Raw genomic sequence first — 19,108 nt, 5'->3', positions numbered from 1 at the left:
TAATACCACATTGTAAAAATGCTTTGTTACAAGTCAAAGGAAACAATTTAAACAGTTCTGTCAATCAACTAAGTGTTTAATCAGCCAATCATTTTAGCTGTACTTGTAGGCCTATACTGTATATTGTTTAATTTTATAATAAAACATATATTTATAAACTACATGTGTTTTGTGTGCAAACATCTTCATTTGTAAAGTAACTAGTAACTGAAGCTGTCAGATGAATGTAGAAGTAAAAAGTGGCATGAAAAGAAAAGACTCAAGTAAAGTCTAAGGCTGGCTACACACTGGCTGCGTGGCGTGAGCGTGGCATTTCTGTTGCGTGTCAGCTGCGTGGATTTTTTTGTCTTTACACACCAGAAACGTGTCTGACGCGGTGTTGCTGCTGCTAGCCTTGTCTGTACACATGTATGTTTCCCGTTGATAAAACGAAATACCATGTTGAACATAAATATAGACTGATTTGATTATAGCAAAGACAACGTCGGCAGTATTGACGGCAAAATAGGCTACAGAATATTTCCTTCTGTATTGACAGGTGCAATATTAGAAAACTTAGAAACTTTTTTTTTTTTTGCATTTATATCAAAACCAAGAGACTTTCAAACATCAACATGTCATTTATTAATATGTATTGGTGTCAAAATGACATATAAACATCTTTTCCTATTCTATAAACGCTTCCAACACGCTTGCGTGTCACGTGAAAAATAGGCGTCGGTCCTATTTCTAGCATGCACACGTTTTCAGCGTGGCTCGACCCGCGCCTGAGACGTGAAGCTCTAACCTGTTAACATGGGAGTCGAAATAAAAACGGACACGCCACGCAGCTGACAGGCTCACGCCACGCAGCCAGTGTGTAGCCGTCCTAAGTACCTCAAATTTGTTTAATAAGTTGTGCAAAGTACAGTACTTGAGTAAATGTACTTAGTTATATTCCACCACTGCCATCAGTAAGGACAGACCACCATGTCAGATTATTCACTCTCTCTCCTCTACTGTATCACTCCTACCATGTATAGTTTGTGGACTAAAATATCGTATCACTCTTCAAGAATGCTGGTTTTTCAATCCCTGCATCATTTGCATTTATCTACCTTTAGAGCATTTTTCTTTACCCGCAAAGATTTGTATGTTTAGAGAAAGTCCCCACCATGATGCATCCCGAAATGTCAGCCAACAAGGGTTTTCTTCCAGACATGGCAAGAGGCCTGGGCCCACAGACGATCTCTACCCTGTCTGTGTTTTCAACTTCAAGCTCCTGAGCTTAAAGTTACAATTTAGCTTGCACATGACAGCCTTTGTAGTTTTAAACGTCTCCCAGCAGCTTGGTATTATGGCATACAGGTGCTCAACAGCCTGTTAACAGTAAAGGTGATGCTCTTTTCTCTTTTTAAAGATGAGTCACTGGCACTCTGCCTGAATGTCCATCCAGCCTGCTCTAGACAGCAGTTAACACTGGGGGAAGCTTCAACCTATCCATATAGACACAGGGTGTTAACAACTAATTAAAGAATTTACAGCCTCACTAAAACTCCATTATTGCTGTTCCCTCCCAATTATTGGCTCTATTATCAGCTTTTATGGACTCAGGTGAGCTTCCGGAGAAAGTTGTGCATGTTTTTTGCGGAGTGGTCAGCTCCGTCCCTTTGTAAAATAACAGGAAGAAGCTCAGAAGCTAGAATATTTGACGTTTCTGAAGTGACACACTGTACTGATGGACAATTTGCATATGTATTTTTCTTGTTACGTGTAATGGAATATGCTGCTGCAGATGCTTTTCTTCCCTCTCAGGCAGAGAGCCATCTTTTGTGTGGTTCCCACATATGCTTTCCATCTTTCTCTTTCCTCGGTCTCACCTCTTTGTGTATTAATCAATCTCTGTCTCTCCTCTGTCCACTAGGTGACAGTAACGACACAGTTCTCCCCTCTGGGGGTTGGGGATGGGACTAGGTGTAATCTTAGTTTACACTAGGTGAATTGGCTGAAGACTCGATGCTATGGACTGGGTGGGTGTGTCAGCAGCGGTGGTCATGTTGTCGTGATGTGGTGGTGAAGTAAATGATGGTGGTGTGTCTACAGTGGGAAGTCCACTCACTACCCATTTACTATTCTGCTTCACATCACTCAGCAGCATATAAAGGCTCACCATAATGGCCCATTCGTTGCGCTCTGCGAAAGCTCAAAAGTATCATAGAAACTTAGTAGTAACAGCAACAGGTTAACACTTGTCGACTTTGCAGCTCAAATAGGAGCCACACGCCAGTGGTTCCCAACTTTTCCTCTGAATTCTCCCCTCCAGTATGACCAGGACAGTTTGATTTAATTAACAAACATATGCAAACTAGAAGAGTGTGGGCTGATGACCACAAAATGTGTATTAAACAGGCCTGCTGCACGTACTACACACGCCAGCCCAGAATAACATCAGTGATTGATCCGTTGACACCGTTTTGGTTACATGTAATCTTTTAAATTCCATAATCTTTCATCATATTGTAATACAAGTCATCTGAGAGAAAACAAGACCTCTGCATCGCCTTCTTGGCTCTGTTTTCAGGATTTAGTAAATCTAGTTGTCACAGGAGACTTTCGCCAATCACAAGTCATTTTAGAGAGAGAGAGAGAGAGACTGTTTCTATTGGCTGTTCTGCCAATGCAGATGTGCATGCTCGCCTCGTTCCTTTGGTGAAAGTTCTGTTTGTTGTAGCTAGGCTAAACATTGAAATAAGATACTTTATTGTGATCTATATACAGTGCATATGGTGTTAGCCTTTAGCCTATCACAAACGCCGGCTCGTTTGTCGTGTTTACGTTTCCTCTTACACAGCCTTTGGGGTCTCCTTGTTCGGATGCCAACAGAAGTGTTTTTTTAATCCTTCATCTGATTAAAATCGTTATGCACAGAAACCTTGCACACTCAGTCCGATTTGGGCAAATGGTAAATAATTGGCCAAAATTGCCCAATTTGTAAGAACATTTAAAAAGAAAATTAAGGGAATTTAACAGCTATGCAAGAGGTTATAAAACCATGTTCCATACGTTTGTTTATGAACTGACAGTTGTGTGTGGAGATCTTATTCGCCTACTATTGAGGACACTGAGATTAATGTCTTCTGTATGTTTTGTTTTTATTTTATTTATTTATTTTTTAGCAGTGTGTGTACAGTTTATGGCTATATGTCGGTAAATAAATGCAACAACTCCTCAAGACCCAAGACAAGTTCCACCTGGGGTTAGCCCCAGTGAAAAGCTAAAGCGGTCCAGGCTCAATTACTTAAGTGGGCTGACTTTAAGGTGGACCAGCTAGTCCCATTTTAGTTAGAAGCTAGTCTTGCATTGCCCCGCATTTCCACAGCGCTGTAGGGTAAGGTCTGGCCCCTCCACACATACACTCTAGGATAGGAGAAAAAAACGCTGTGTGATGTTTACATTTCTTTAAACCAATCGCAATCGTCTTGGGTTGCGCTAAGCTCTGGTCGCAAATGCGGTGGATTTGCAAAATCTTGAAATTGCACTTGTTTTGGTGGAACATTTGCACCCCACACAAGAAAACGCAAGACGTTCTCACACCCATCTCGTAAAATATGGACGCTTGGTCAGGTGCCTTTGTCGTTCTTATTGACGCTAAAAGTCTCCTTTAGCGCTTGGTCGGGACTATTGCCGTCCCTTTAGCACTATAAGTAAACACGCTTGGTCGGGACTATTGCCGTCCCTTTTGACGCAGTTATGTTAAGGAAAAGGTCGTGGGTGGGCTTACGGTTCCGTGACACGCGGGAACTACGGGACAGTTGGGTTTAGGAAAGGGTCGTGGGTGGGCGTAGGGTTCCTTGACATGCGGGAAGAACGGGACGGTTGGGTTTAGGAAAGGGTCGTGGGTGGGCGTACGGTTCTGTGACACGCGGGAGGAAAGAAAAAAACGACTATAGCAAGCGTGACTAGCGGGACGCGAACCCCGCTCTACTGGGTGAAAGTCCTGTGTTTCGCTAAATCCTATCTAACTGCTGCTCTCCCCGGTGCGTTACACAAACCCGCTCGTCGCATCAGATGCTGACAGCCACTGTCCAAACGTCCTTATTTTACAAGTTCGGAATGAGAACGGGTTGGAAAACGCCACATATGTAATAGTAAATGAAGTTAACTGTTCACAAAATGTTGATCGACTAATGAGAAGCTGCTCCTCCAAGTTTTGCTATGGACATCTTAGTCCACCTTAAGGCTAACTTAAGTTGGGCTCGCCTAAGGTCGACCAGCTATTCTCATTTTAGTCATAAGCTGCTCAGCTGAATTTAGTGTTAGTTTTTGCACCAAATGATAGAGCAGTATCGCTAAGTATTGGTATTGATAAGCAGTATTGGTATTGATAAAGTCCTAACGATACATACCTCATTCTAGTCAGTGTCAATATACATATCACACTCGCCTAATATGAATTAATATTACTTAATATTAGCGTTCTATAGTGAATGTCATACTCAATTGCCATTTCATAGTAGTAGTTCCTGGCCTCTTTTGTTAGTGACATGTAAAAAGGAAGAAAGTCTGGATCCTTCCTCACATGTTGCACGATTATGAGCAGTTCAACTAAAGAGGACATTTTTGATTTGAACAATTTTAGAGTCAAAATCACACACTATTTCTGAAGAAAGAACTAAAGTTTAAAAAAAAAAAAACTATGTCCTTTAAAAAAGTAAGTAATTATCTTGTAATTAGCTTGTGTCCCTTTTAGATTTCTACTGTGACCCCTTAACGTCTCCCCAACCCCATTGTGGGAACCACTGGTCGTGAATGTATGCAGGGCAACTATTATTAAAATCCCCTGAAGGGTTTCCAAGCTGCTTGTTGTTCTCATATTTGCAGAACTATATCCTTTTGTTACAGGATTGTATCGTTTATTTAGATGGTGACAGCAGGTGTCCTGCAGGAGTTGGCAACAATTTGTTTAAAAAGTGATCCTCGTGAAAGGAATCGGGCCGAGATGACACGGAGCACTTCCCCTCAAACATCAGTTACACCAGGTTTTGCATTCATTTTGTCCCATTTTCTTCTCCTCCTGTCAACTGCTTCCGCACTGCTGCCACGTGTATTTGCATGGTATGGTTGTGTGTAGGGAAAAAAAATAAAAATGTGACCACAGGTATCAACAAAACAGTGACAGTAATGGTGAAGGGAGCCTCCGACACTGCCAGCACGGTCTGTCTGTCAATCTGTCGCTAGCTTATCATTACCCCGTCAGCCCAGGCAGCTTAGGCCCTGACCCAGTCAACAGCACACACACCTCGCACACCTCACACACACACACCTTTTTACACTTCCATCAATATATCACAGAGTTCATCTCAAGTTTGCCAGACAGGGACATACCCGTGCTGTCTCTGCATATAGCCAGTGGGGATAATGTGCCATGAAGCATGACTTCCGACGTTAAAACTAAACTGAAGACTGCACACTTGACTCAAAAATCAATACATCATTTACGAACAGGATATATTGGTCCATATATTGTATAATTAATATAGCTGTTAATTAATATAGCTGTTATTAAGTGTATCATATAAATAGATACGGGAGATACTTGATGTTAGCAGGTTTTGGCCAACTGTCAAAAACAAAAGGCAAAAGCACCAGGTGAAAAACAAAAGAATCTTGCCCTACTCCTATTTTCTCATGCATTGGCAACCTGTAAACAGGACACACTGCAGGATGTATGTCCTCAGTTTAAAAAATCCCCCGCTGTCTTTGGAGATGGCCTCACTTGTTTATCTAAGCACCCTTTTGAGCTTTTTCAAGTGCAGAATTAGTTTGGGGAGTTAACCCGGACAATTCTGCACTCCCGACACAGGAAGCATGATTGGTGAAATCTGTGATTAATAGTGCGCGCGCGCTCTCTCTCTCTCTCTCTCTCCCTCCCTCCCTTTCTCCTCCTCCCTCCATTTCCCCAGATGTCTTCAGCCAGTGTTTTTTTTTTTTTGTAAATTATGTAAATTCCAACATAATCAGTTCCTCCTCACTAGTGTTTGGTTTAGGACTGAAGAGCAGTTATATGGGGAGCCTAAATCACTTTTAGTAATGGTGCCTGCTTCCACATTAATTCATTTTTTACTTTTTTAAGAAATACTTAATTGCCTTTTTAATATATTGGAAATACAGGCATTTATTTAGCTACAACCCCACTCTCCCCATGAGTTGGCTATCTGTTCTTATGATGGATTACTTGTGCCAGTACTGTACAAAATGGTTTATACTACATTTCAATTTGAATGTGATCAGTTTGGAAGTGTTGCACCGCCTGTTTGCTTTAAAAACAGGTTTGACTCCACGGCCGTATTTCAATACTAGAGTGTGCCTCACTTGGTAGTAACTATAGTTTATTGGCCTCACCTAAGCAGGCAGCCCTCGTGTTATTTGGGCACCTTTTTATGTTACTTTTATTTCACCCACTTCCCTGATTTGCCTTTTTGCCAACCACAAGTGTTTTCTTCCATATACAGTGTACATTTACTGTTACCTGTCATAGTAGGTTTATATTTGAATAAACTTGCACAATAAATATCCCATAAACATGTAGTCAGGCAGGCTCTAATTGTTTGTTATGAAAGATAAACATGGCTAAAATCAACACAACCTAGTATAATGTTTGAGCAGTAGCAGGTTGGCCTTTTATTAAAGAGAGGTGAAAATATGCTATTTGCAATAAACAAAACCATATTTTTTTTAATTCTATCTCTTGTTGGACATTTTATATGGTAACTCCCTGGAGTTCTTAGTCTTGTGCATCTTTTTATTTATCGGCCCATTTGTTGTCATGCCATTCTTCATTCTCTCACCTCTATTTCTACCTGAGCGTTAAAAGAACCTGAGATTAATCAGAGTTTCTGTATCACAGTGCCCGGCCCAGTCGCTGATGTATATCGCGTTGGCTTTGCTACCGCAGATGACAAATTGCAGGGGAGCAGCAGCTCGCAGGGTTTGTTTGGCATTCCAGATCTGATGTGTTTTGAAAAGTATTAATGGAGGACATAGAGGCATGACATATCACCTGCAGGTTCAGTCAGGAGCTCCTGTCAAAACCAGAGCGGGCCTGTGAAGTGAAGCTCTGTCATCATGACACTCTTATCCTTTATCTGACTCCTGAAACACCGGGACGAGCTGTGATTTTCTGCTTTGGCTCTCGATGAACCAAGAAATGTATCAAGTAGTAAGATGTTTCCAAAACAATTGGCAATATGCATATTCATTTCTGAAATACATTATTTTAAAAGTTCTTTGTCTGTTATGTTATGTTTTCATGTTGCTGGTTTTGTTAACCATGAACGAAAAGTACATACCATTAATAATTATGGCATTGTCACTGGCAGAGAGTAATTAAGAAACTATTATTAGCATATTTAGGAAAGTACCATGTAAGTTATTATTAGAGACTGTAGCATTTACCGGGTCAAGTAAGCATGTGAAATGAGCGACCAGTATGTCTCTCATGTATAAGTCCATTTAACTTGGGGAGCTGTGCTTCCTGTAGCAGTGACCTTCTCCCTGTGGCTGCTGGGAATTACAGTCATTCAGTGTGTGTCTCGGCATGATGGATGACACCTGCACCCGTTGAGCAATCGCTCCCTGGCGCACTATTGTTTTTCTTTCTCACTTTTGCGTGGGAGCAAACTGTGTGCATTCCTAAGCCAAAACCGTCTCAGATAATCATCTAATCTGCGTGATGTATGATCTTCTCTCTTTTTGGAAGACAAGTTATCGGACGACCTGGAATGTCTCGCCAATCTGGTGGCTGCCGTACTAGCGCTACCATTGAGGCTTCTTGTTGACTCAGTCCCAGAGACCTATTGCAAAAATCACCCCAGCTGAATAAGTGATGATGCAGCACTTTTTAACACCCGGCCCCATTGTTTCTGCCATATGGTCTTCTTATCAAATACCCAAAAACAAAAGCCAAATTCCATGGTTGTTAAAGCTGCATATGACGTCAGCTCTGTGCAATAAGAAAACCAGGCGTTGAATCAAAACTATATGTTGTCACAGTATAAAATCTAACTCTATGCTTGTAGCTCTTGTGTTTCCACTGCACAACTTTACACTGTGTCTTGGCACAGAATGCATTTGTACAAATTGCAGTCTTGTAGTGTATGTGTAGGAGTGTGTCTTAATAGCTGTGCTCCAGACACACCCCTTTGCCATTAGCACTTGTGCCTAAGTGAGTGTTTGTATGTGTCTGCAATGCGCTGGATGACAGGCCCTGTCACTGCCATTGTGGTTCAGAAACAAAAGAACCTTCGAATGATGGAATCTCCCAATATGTCACTCACTGATGCATAGCAAAGCCATAAACGTCAACCAGATGGCAGGTCACTGTAATATTATGCCCCTCCTCACAGTTGGGGGAGGTGGGTGCCTGCAGGAGAAGCCTGAGCCGGAGAAGGGAAGGCTGAGTGAAGCAACTCAGTAGCAGCATCTCCTTGGTTTTTCCCTGCCCATGCTCAGTGACTGTGCATCAGATGATATAGAGGGGTTTGAGAGTGTGGGTTCACACCACTGCATGCTCTATGATTAAACAGTAGTGCGTGCTGACAGCTGGAGTGGAAGAGCATGATGCACTGGGGCAGAGTGGAGCGAGAAGCTGCCTCCCAGTGGTGTTGAGGAAATGTCATATTTGGTGTCTTTAGGCCTTGATGCAGTTCCATGATGTTATACCACCCGAGTTGAATAAAATAAATGTCAATTTTTTGTGATATATTAAACCATCAAACATCTCCTGCAGAACTGGAGCAGAAAAAAAATTGGCTCCCTAAAATATCAGTAATTAATAAATTCACTAAGAATACCCTCAATAGATCAAAATGTATTGCACCGACAGGTTGCATCGCTTGTGGATCTGTCAGCAGGTATATAATGCAACGCCCTCTTCTGCAGTTTTCGTTTTGTAGTTTGATTGACAAGGCATACAAAAAATGTGTTCTCTCTTGACTGGAAACACTTTCACTTTTGCTCTCCTGTCACCTTTACATAGAGAACATAATGTTTATACTTGTGCGCTGGTGTGTGCGTCGAACCGGCGTACACACCATGGCGTGTGTGTGGGGAGTGTGTGGTAGAGAGAGAAAGTGACGGTGATTAGCTTTGGAGTGAGTACCGACTCTAGAGTCATAGTGAGAGAAACAAAGTGTCTCCCCTGTGCTTTCTGACCACGGTGGGAAATCTTTAGCAGGAAAAGTTAACCCTCTCCTTGATTTCATGTTGTTTATGGAGGAGAACCAGGAAATTATTTGGGGGAAATGCAACGCTACCAAGCCACGGCCGAGCGACGTGCATCGCTGCGACGTGTAGTTACATTTTTCAAGAGGTGCACGTCAGGCTACGGTGTAGGGTCCCGCATAGGTTTGTGTCTTCATGTACCTATGTGCGTAGCAACGGTGTAGATTTTACGCAGAAGTATAAATCAGCCTTTAGTTGTCCTGTGTGACAAACCCACTGCTTAGCAACATAGATAGAAATAAACTAATTCAACTTGGGTGAAATGAGAGCTGTACGTGTCATACAAATTTACGATTATGCGTGCACACTTTCTCTTTGCTTTTTCTACAAACCCCTCAGCCAGTCACCTCGTCTGCCATCAGCTGTTCTTAAGGTGTCTCGTCTGCAAGGATGTTAGACAGATGCTCAAATAAACACAACCTAGTTTTGCATTCATGCTTGTCATCACTTAATCCTTCTGCAACTGCAAGCGTTGGAGATAGCACATGCATTGCTAACTGACTTTAACCTCACAGACACCGGACCATAGTGCTTAGACACCAAACACTTGACAGCCTGAAAACTGAACTCAACACACTGAACTAATCACGGGTATCTGAATGGCACAGTGGGGCAGGCCTGTTAATTAATAAAGAGTGTTAACTACTGTTACCTTTCTAAGTTAATGAAGCATTTGGTAACCTGTATCCTTTAGAGTTCCTGTAATCTGAGGTTTACGATGAGGCCTAAAATCTAGTGTGAATCATTCTAAGTGAAGTATCCAGATGTGCACAGCTGCTCTGGTCACTTGCAGGTACAAGTAACCATTAGCAGTGCACTCCTTTTTGGTGATTGATGAAAATATTATTTTATTTATTTTATAACTTGTTGCAGACACGTGACTTCCACCATGATGATCTGGGTTGTGTCTTTAGCCCACTGTTTTCCACTGCTGCTGTTAGGGCTGCACGATTATGGCCAAAATGATAATCATGATTATTTTTATCAATATATTGATCACAATTAATTATCACGATTATTTGTTGATTTTAACCAAAACAAATTTTATTGTCAAATAGGCTAATTATAACTGCTTTCACATCCATATATTTTCCTCACGTTACTCTGTCCTCTGTGACTGTCAACATCTAAACTAAACGCGCGGTGCAGGCAACAACTCGGGCTCATGGAGGCACGTGATCAGAGAGTGGTTTACGGAGCTTTGGAGAAGAAAAAAAAAAAAAAAAAAACTTTGATACAGAGCGTTCTATGAACGGAATGAAGCATTTTAAATATCGCTCGATCACGTGAATTTGATCGTGGGAAGCCAAAATCGTGATCGTGATTAAAATTTGATTAATTGTGCAGCCCTAGCTGCTGTTGTTTCTGGTCCCACCTCTCTGTGTATCTACAATGATATTTTCTGTATTACTGTCCAGACTTTAACCCATTTTATTCTTTTTCCAGTTTACAAACGTGAGAGACACCTCACTTGTTAAAAGTTTGCCTTTGGCTACAGTACAACTGATAATCAATGGCAAACTCTTATGCTATAGTATGTTCACATTATCACAGAAAAACCGATTTCGTGCACCTCACCATTATGTATGCGGTGTGACGGTCCTGCACCGACACTCCCCCAGTGGCTGAAGGCCTACTGGTCGTGCTGTGATTAAAGATGGAGGACAAATTAATGAACGCTTGCTGACTGTTACTATACAATAAAGCATGATCATATTGAGAATGAGACTGGAAATGTTTTCTTGACGAAATATCAGCCTTCAGAATCTGTTATAAAAACATTGTTTGAGTCTGTATAGTGATCTAACGTTCATAGCATAGCCTGTATAGGTCTTTGGAAAAGTCATTTAGCCTGGTAGTCTAATCAGAACACATCAGGAGAGATTAAAACAAGCTGCAAGTGGTTACTTACCCACAACTTCCAACTGCTGAACGGCTGAGGATCCGGAACGGCGGCGGAGTCAATAGGTTTCCATTAAAGTCAATGTGTGTATTTCCACTGACTGCGGAACGGCTGCGTTTCGACCAGCTCAGGCGGTCCGCAGCCCTCCGGAGCAGATACGCAGAGCTTCTATTTTTGTCAGATGCCGAAGAGCTCCGTAGCAATTCAGCACAGGGCAGATTGTGCGGGACAGGAAGTTAAGCACAGAAACAAAATAAAACATCCGGTTAATTTTCTAAATAAAATACACCGTGCTCACGGCGGATCATATTTCAGCAGGTCAGCACAGAGTTGTTTCCCCTCTACTCCTCTGGATGGAAACAAACTGTTGTTGGTTTTGTGGTTCTGTTTATAGAAACTACATCCTGTTATGTCGCGCGATGAATATGTGAATTTGCGAGATCTCGTGGGTCCTCGTGACTTCAGCTGTCAGTCATGGCCGCAGCCGTTCCGCAACAAATCCAGACCTGGTGGGTATTGACGGACGGCAGAGCACGGAGCCGACACACAGCGGAGCTGATCCACAGTTGGTGGAAATTGCGGATTACAGTAACAGCAGTTTTTGCGCATTTCTATTTGCATTGGCGGAAAGTAACTAATTACATTTACTCAAGTACTGTACATTAAAGTACAGTTGTGACTTGAGTATTTCCATGTTAAGATACTTTACACTTCTACTCCGTTACATTTTGCAGGAAGATATTGTACTTTTTACTCCACTACATTTATCTGGCCGCTTTAGTTACTTTAGTGATAATGAACTACCAAAATAAGCTTTGCCTTGACCGGTTACAACATTAGCTTAATAGTAATGTGATAGTTTTTTTTCTTTCATATTTTTATTTAAGTAAACTTATTTTGTGTGATATTGCTACTTTTACTTAAGTAAAATAACTAAATAGTTTTTCCGCCACTGGTTCCACCATTTACCAATAAGTTATCTTAGTTCCCACAGAACCTTGTACGGAGCAAAGCGGGACATGCAGCACAAGAATTTAGTTTTTCTGCCATGAAGTTTTTTTTTTTACCTCTTGTTTTTGTTAACCAATTAGTGGCCAAGTGTTCCATTTGTATGAGATTGCAGAAGCTCTCCTTTCCCCCCAGACTTTACGCTCCCACGACTACATCACCTGGTGGAGCATGTTCGGTTACTCCCCAGCATCTTTGTGTTTGCACAGGATGATCGAGCAGGTTTGGTTTCATCGTGTAATCTGAAAATCTCCTGAAAGATTTGATGCGCCTCATGTTCACCTATTAATGGCAAGGACAGAAAAGGATGTGCCAAAGCTTCCCTGTATTTGCCTTTTTTATTGCAGTATCATTAACAACCATAGTCAGGTTAAATGAGCCGTGACAGATGGAATTTTGTTTGACTCTTGCCTGCCGGTAGCTTGTTTCAGCAGTTTCTTGGCATTAAGATGCAACTGTAGACAAAGTCATTTTTTTCTGTGGTATTTTACTTGATAATTACTTCCCTGGAAAATCCCCAGAAGACGCACTCTTTTGTAGACAATGTTTAATTAAGCAAATTAGAAAGAGTCCATATTGCACAGCAGCTGTGTACACACACAGTGGAATCTGAACGGCACCAGGAAAGGGATGCAGTGAGAATTGTGAGTTAAAAAAAACTTGATTGAGTCAGAAGGCCTCTGTGCCAAAGCAGTGGCTTCTCAACACAGATGCACATAGTTAACGTGTGTGTGAAACCTCAGTCCCTCGCTGATCAACCGGGCTGCATTGATACTCCAGCTGCTGGCACATTGCTGACTTTCATTTTCAACTTTTCATTTTCTTTTATTACTGGGTTTGCATGGATGATATGGTTGGTGGCTTCAGCCTTTCAAAAGGCAGAGAATTATAGTCACTCAGGAATTTTGGAAAGAAGTCTCCTTGGATCACTCATTCAGACCCATGTTCTTGCAAAGATGGCACAAGGCTTAAAACACCAAGAATTACTGAGGTGGTTGGCATTTAAATTAGGCAGAGTGATAATCAGCGTGCCGATAAGATTCTGGTAGAAGGTTGGCAGGCACTGGTTGTCTGTCAAAACCATTTGGTAGCAACAAGAAGTGCATTTGTACAACACTTAAACTACTGTAAAATGAAAGGACCTTTTCCCTGGTTAGCAGTCAATCCATTTTCTTATCAGATTATTTTAAATTGAACTGTCCCACTTCACATAAAACATCAGATTTATGTTGCTACCTGATCCTGCGGGGCTCTAACAGATCTGTACAGTTCAGTTGTACAAGTTCACATTGGGTCTACATGGTAAATTTGACTGGTTTACAGCAGTCACAGTGAATGTGTATACTGTAAAAAGAGCATGTGGCAAAGTGACATTTCAGGACAGATGATTACCGTCTTAAACTGATTATTTTCATCATCGATTAATCTGGCACTTACGGTATTTATGAATTGTTTGTAAAATAGTTTAAATATGTTGTTAATTGTCAAAAAACATTATCATATACAGGTATGTCTGACCAACACACCAACATCCAAAGATATTCACTTAATATAAGCCAGAGATAAGCAGCAAATCCTCACACTTGAGAAGCTGGAACTAGCAACTATGTAGTGTTTTTGCCTGAGAAGTGACTTAAAACAATTACTTCTTAATGCACAACTATAAATAATGCTTCATAGATAGCTGAAGTCTTGACGTCAAGTCGAGACAAGCCTCTTTTTAAACTAGCTTCTGTAACTCAATCGTCTTTCTGAAAATATTAAACCAGTTCCTGGGGTTTACGTTCTATGTTCTTAAACCCTATTCTCACGGGACTAGTAATAGCTGGGGACCTCTAGTAATTTGTCATAATTGCGGAGGTTGTCTGTGATCTTAATCCCGTGAGAATCTGCCATGTCCGTAATTTGTAAAGTAAAAATTCCACCGCAAATGACCTAACATATTTCACCAAACACAGAGGTTGTGTAATAATATGTAACCGGTGTTAATGGGCATGTCTGTGATTCGGGGTGGTATTGGCTGCATCGGAATTATGTATGAAAGTTTTGACAGCGCCTTGACATTATATATGGGGGATAATAATAATAATAGTAAGTCAATTTGAGTAAAATACAGCTTTTGATTATCCCGTGCGAATGTGTCGTTCGAGACACAGATGTGGGTGGGTCATTTCTAAATCACATGAGGTCCCCTGGTAATTCTGCAAATAGGGCTTAAGACAAAGCACTTTCTTTAGAAATTAGAAATTTAAACCATAATTTTAACAAAAGTTAAACAACGATGACTTTGTGAACAGAAAAAAATACAGCTTCTATGAAAAAGGTACAAGCACTGCAACAAGGTTTTATCCCTATCCAGAAGAGCTCTTTTAAAGGCTTTTTTTTTTTTTTTTTAGCTGTAATCTGCTGTCTAAAAACTTTTACCCTGCTCGGTCTTCTCTGTCCTGCTGCAATTATAGACGATGTCTAAAGTCACGGCAACCCCTTGACTCGTCTCTTCTGTTGCACCATTAAAGACTGTTTTATGCTTCTGTGGAGGTTCCACGCAGAGCTTTCGCCGTTGTGTGTGTGTGTGTGTGATAGAGGGAGAAGTGAGAAAGTGACGGCGATGAGCTTCGGAGTGAGTACCGACTCTAGAGTCTTAGTGAGAGAAACAAAGTGTCTCCCTTGTGTTTTCTGACCAACCAGGAAATAAGTTGGGAGAAATGCAACGCTACCAAGCCACGGCCGAGAGACGTGCGTCGCCGCGACATGTAGTTCCATTTTTCGAGAGGTGCACGTCAGGCTACGGCGTAGGGTCCGGCGTAGATGCAGAGGGGGCTGCGGGGGTACGCTGTCGATTCGATGCAGAAGCATAAAACGGCCTTAAGATTAACACGTGATGTTCTATAGTTTATGGGAAATGGTGTTCATTAAGGGCTGTAAAAAAAAAAAAAAACATATCAGGGGCCTCATTTATAAAACTGTGCGTAGAGTCTATTCTGAAAGATTTTGTGCGCCAAAAAGTCAAAATTTTCGTACGCAAAAACAAAATTAATAAAAATACCTTGCGGTGCACACTCTTCTCGTTATAAATATGGACGTGCGTTACCTTATGCGGCCGTGCACGAGCCTCACGCTCCTCCCAAGGTCGTCCCATATTTGTCCTAATAAGGTCCATGTTAATCAAATTAATCATGAAATGGACAAATGGGGAAAAAACACGATTTCAGTGATTGTGAGATTGAGGTGCTCCTAACAGAGGTAGAACATCGAAACAAAATCCTGTTTGGAGGCCCTAACCCTTGTAAGGTGTTCATATTTTTGTTACACAGCCAATGTTCCCGGGTCTGGTGGACCTACCACATTATTAGGCTTTTAAATCAATACAGCCATAACAATTTATGTAAAAATGTAAAATACTTAACAGATGTTTACTTAAGCTCAATTACCAATGATATATACGTCATTTATGGTTCATATTTGCCATTTACCCCCTGTGAGATCACATTTATGATCATATGATCATTTTCTTTTTTTGTGAGAAAACAAGGAAATTCAATTATAAAAAAGATTTTCGATCATTATTGGTGCTTATTTCTTAGAACTTAATCAGAACAGGTGAAAGTGCTTGAAATGTAACAGTTTTGTAACTTTGTGTGGGAATAGCAGGTGCAGAAAGACAACATTCCCACACACAGACACATACAATCAGACACGCCCACATACAGACACACACACACACACACACACACACACACACACACACACACACACACACAGCAGGCCCAGTTAGGAGGAGGACACAGTTAAGTTTCATAGCACCTACAATTATTACACTCGGGTCCAGTAGACCCGAACACCTCGTATGTAATAGTTATGTGTAGGGGGGGGGGGTGTACCGTGTGCAGTCATTGAAAATAAGTTATTTTTTGGCCAAGGCCAGTGAGTTTGAGTTAGAAGAAATAATAAATAGCATAATTTTTCTTTTAGCAAACATTGAAAACAGGTCCCACAGACCCGAACACCATACAAGGGTTAAATACATTTATTTGTTGGATATAAATATCCATTTTTATAATTCATGGATGGACCTAATTGATTGATACGAAAACTAAATAAAAATTTAGAGTGTGCTTACATGCAGGCTGTGCGCTATGCATCCAGAGTACTTTATCCATGTGATATTTCATGTTACCATCGGAGTTCACTAAAACGCAGTCTACAAAACCTTGGGAGCATTACGCACGATCACACGCATGGTCAAAAGGTTGCGGAAAACTGGGAACATTTTTACGCATGGAAATTCTTTATAAATCCTGACTTTTGCGAGGAATGTTGCAACGGCAAATTTCACCCTGCTTCACGCAACTTTTTCTCGCGTAACAGGTTTTATAAATGAGGCCCCAGATTGTTTTGTTTTTTGCCATTCTCTAAACGTATGCAGTGAAACAGGCAACACACTGCTGAATAAGTTTTAGTTATTAGCATAGTTAGAAATGTTAATAGGATTTTAGGGTTTTTTTTTTTTTTTTACTTCTGAACCCTAAAGTTCCGTTTTCACGTTGGCTCTTTATAGTTTAATGGACCCATTCTATTACCACTAGTGCGTTCACAACATCAGATATTGATAGAAAGATAAATATCCTAAAATTGAATAACCAGCATTCACCTAAATGTCCATGGTTATTAAAGTGACTTTTCCTGACTGTTCTCTACCTTTCAGGTCTGGTAGAGATCTGCTTGATGCATCCCCTCGATGTAGTGAAGACCAGGTAAGCCACCCATTCCAACTTAACAACTCGTACATGAACTCATATTTTGTGTAACTTTGACATATAGGCTGCTTACAAGAAAGCCATTTTAGGTCCACATCTGCTTTGAATCCTCTCAGTGGGTATTTGGGTCTGTGTAGTTAAGTTCCAAGCATACCAGGTCTTTTTTTTCCCCCAGCTGGCCAGCTCTGCACTCATTCTTCGCACAAGTGGGCACCAATGCCAAGAGCCTTTGACATTTTGTGGAAAATGAAATGCATCATTTACCCATTCATTTCCCACTCAATGTTAACGTTAGATGTTTTTATGTTTCCAAGTCCCACACATTTTTAAAAGTATTACTTAATTTAAGAATAAAGAATCCAACTTTTTTCTCTTTTGCCTGCAGTTCTTGTGAAAGAAGGGGACATGCAGGATAAATCCGATGCCACTAAATGCACTCGCTGTGTCTAATAGCTTGTTTTCCTTCACCATCTCCTGTTTGCACGTTCTGCAAGAGTGGCAGCAGTCTGGAGCTGTTGAGTGATCAGGAGCCTCACACCACAGTGTCTCAGCCGGCCATAAACAGGTCGTGGGCTACTACTAAAGCTTTATAGTCTTTCACAGGCCTAGCCAAGACCTCTTAGCCCCCCTGCCCCATTCACTACTAAATTGTGCTGTTTTTTTTGTCATTTACGGCAGCAGTTTCTTGGTAAATAAATTGCTTGGCGTGCCTTTTAAAAAAAGTGAGATGGTTGCACTTTGAAGGCAGTGCCACCACCAGAACACAGAGAAGGAAACGCTGGGATAAAAGCCAGGGGTGAGCGGTGTTGTATTAGTCGATATTTGATACTTTGAAGGCACACAGTGTGATTTATGCTCACGTGTGGAAGCTATGGGGGTTTATTACAGGTAAGGCTTGAGCTCTGCCTGTCCGTCCTCACACGGGGTCAGGGTTAAAAGTGCACTCACTGTTTTCTTTGTAATGCTCTTCCTTGAAAAGTGGTAGCGGTAAAAGCTGCTTTAAAACTGGACAGGTTTATCTGTTGTTTTCTGTTTGTGTTGCCATGTGTTTATGTTGATATGCATTCTGTTGCTGAGAATGGGTCTGTGTAAATTGATTCCTTTTGGTCTTGGCTCTGGGTTTTGTTTGGCTTCTCAGCCGTTTGTTCATGAACAAACCGAATAGTCTTTCTTCTTTTTAATTGGGAGCATTAGATGATGTTAAAAGTGTCTAAACAACAGGAGGTTGCTGCTTATTTTGAATGACTGACAGACATACACACAGAAACAAACCATACACGTGTAGATATGTATGCATACTTTACATGCATGTTCACACACTTAACATCCACACATGAATTCATAAACCAAACATACATACCAGCTAATTGGGACACTGAGGGAGCTGAAATCTATTAGCAGGAACCTTGGAGCCAAGAGTCAGACACAGCTCCACTGGGTCGCTCTCTCTCTCGCTCTCTCTCTCTCTCTCTCTCTCTCTCGCTCGCTCTCGCTCGCTCTCTCTCTCTCTTTCGCTCTCTCTCTCTCTCTTTCTCTCTCTCCCCCCCCCCCCTCTCCTCTCTCTCAGGCATGGCTCCTATTAGGCACTGGCTCCTGCTTTAATGTCCACTGGTCCAAATTGAACGGCAACTGGAGTAAATTTACTTTTTTCCACCAACTCAGAATCAAAGGGATTTTTCCCCTTTTTATTTCGCCCTCTTTTCCTTTTTTTGCAAGGTAAACTTGACTAAATGTGTACCTGCCTGGGAGCTGATGTTTACTGATGTTAACCCATTTTCCAAATGAAGGTTTATCTTTCCCCTCTTTCTCTGAGGAGGAGAGGGCAGTGAATTGCAGATTTGGGATTAGCGGTTGGGTAGAGGCACTCTACTTGTAGCCAAATCAAAAAATGTCAGGAGCATTTGCCAGCTGTTTCCTTTAAACAAATACTGATTCACCCTCTTAGACGACTGCTTTGGCAGATAAATGTATAGCTGTGTTCCACAGATTGGAGAAACGGGTGACCAACTTCCAACATGATTTATAGCATAAAATCTGGACTATTTATGAGATATTTGTAAAGCACAGGAAAGCAAGTCCATTATGAAAATTAATAGCTCAGGATTTCTATTAAAAGTACTGATTTGCAAAACGCTTTCGGGAAATGATAAAGTATTTGACTAGACCACAATGGACTATT

The 19,108-nt window shown here is 41.2% G+C and overlaps 1 protein-coding gene across 3 annotated transcripts in view; it reads left to right on the top strand.

The window, feature by feature from the left end:
- Positions 1–19,108, top strand: part of slc25a21 (solute carrier family 25 member 21) — a 103,782-nt gene that overhangs the window by 55,396 nt on the left and 29,278 nt on the right. For all 3 annotated transcript variants that reach the window (XM_078278309.1, XM_078278308.1, XM_078278310.1), the window contains exon 3: positions 16,878–16,926. In XM_078278309.1, coding sequence (XP_078134435.1) covers positions 16,878–16,926 — 49 coding nt within the window. The remainder of the gene's footprint in view (positions 1–16,877; positions 16,927–19,108) is intronic.

Source organism: Sander vitreus, chromosome 20, assembly GCF_031162955.1.
Source record: "Sander vitreus isolate 19-12246 chromosome 20, sanVit1, whole genome shotgun sequence".
Classification (NCBI taxonomy): Eukaryota; Metazoa; Chordata; class Actinopteri; order Perciformes; family Percidae; genus Sander; species Sander vitreus.
Note: the sequence above shows the minus strand (reverse complement) of the source record. Positions and strands in the feature narration are given on the sequence as shown.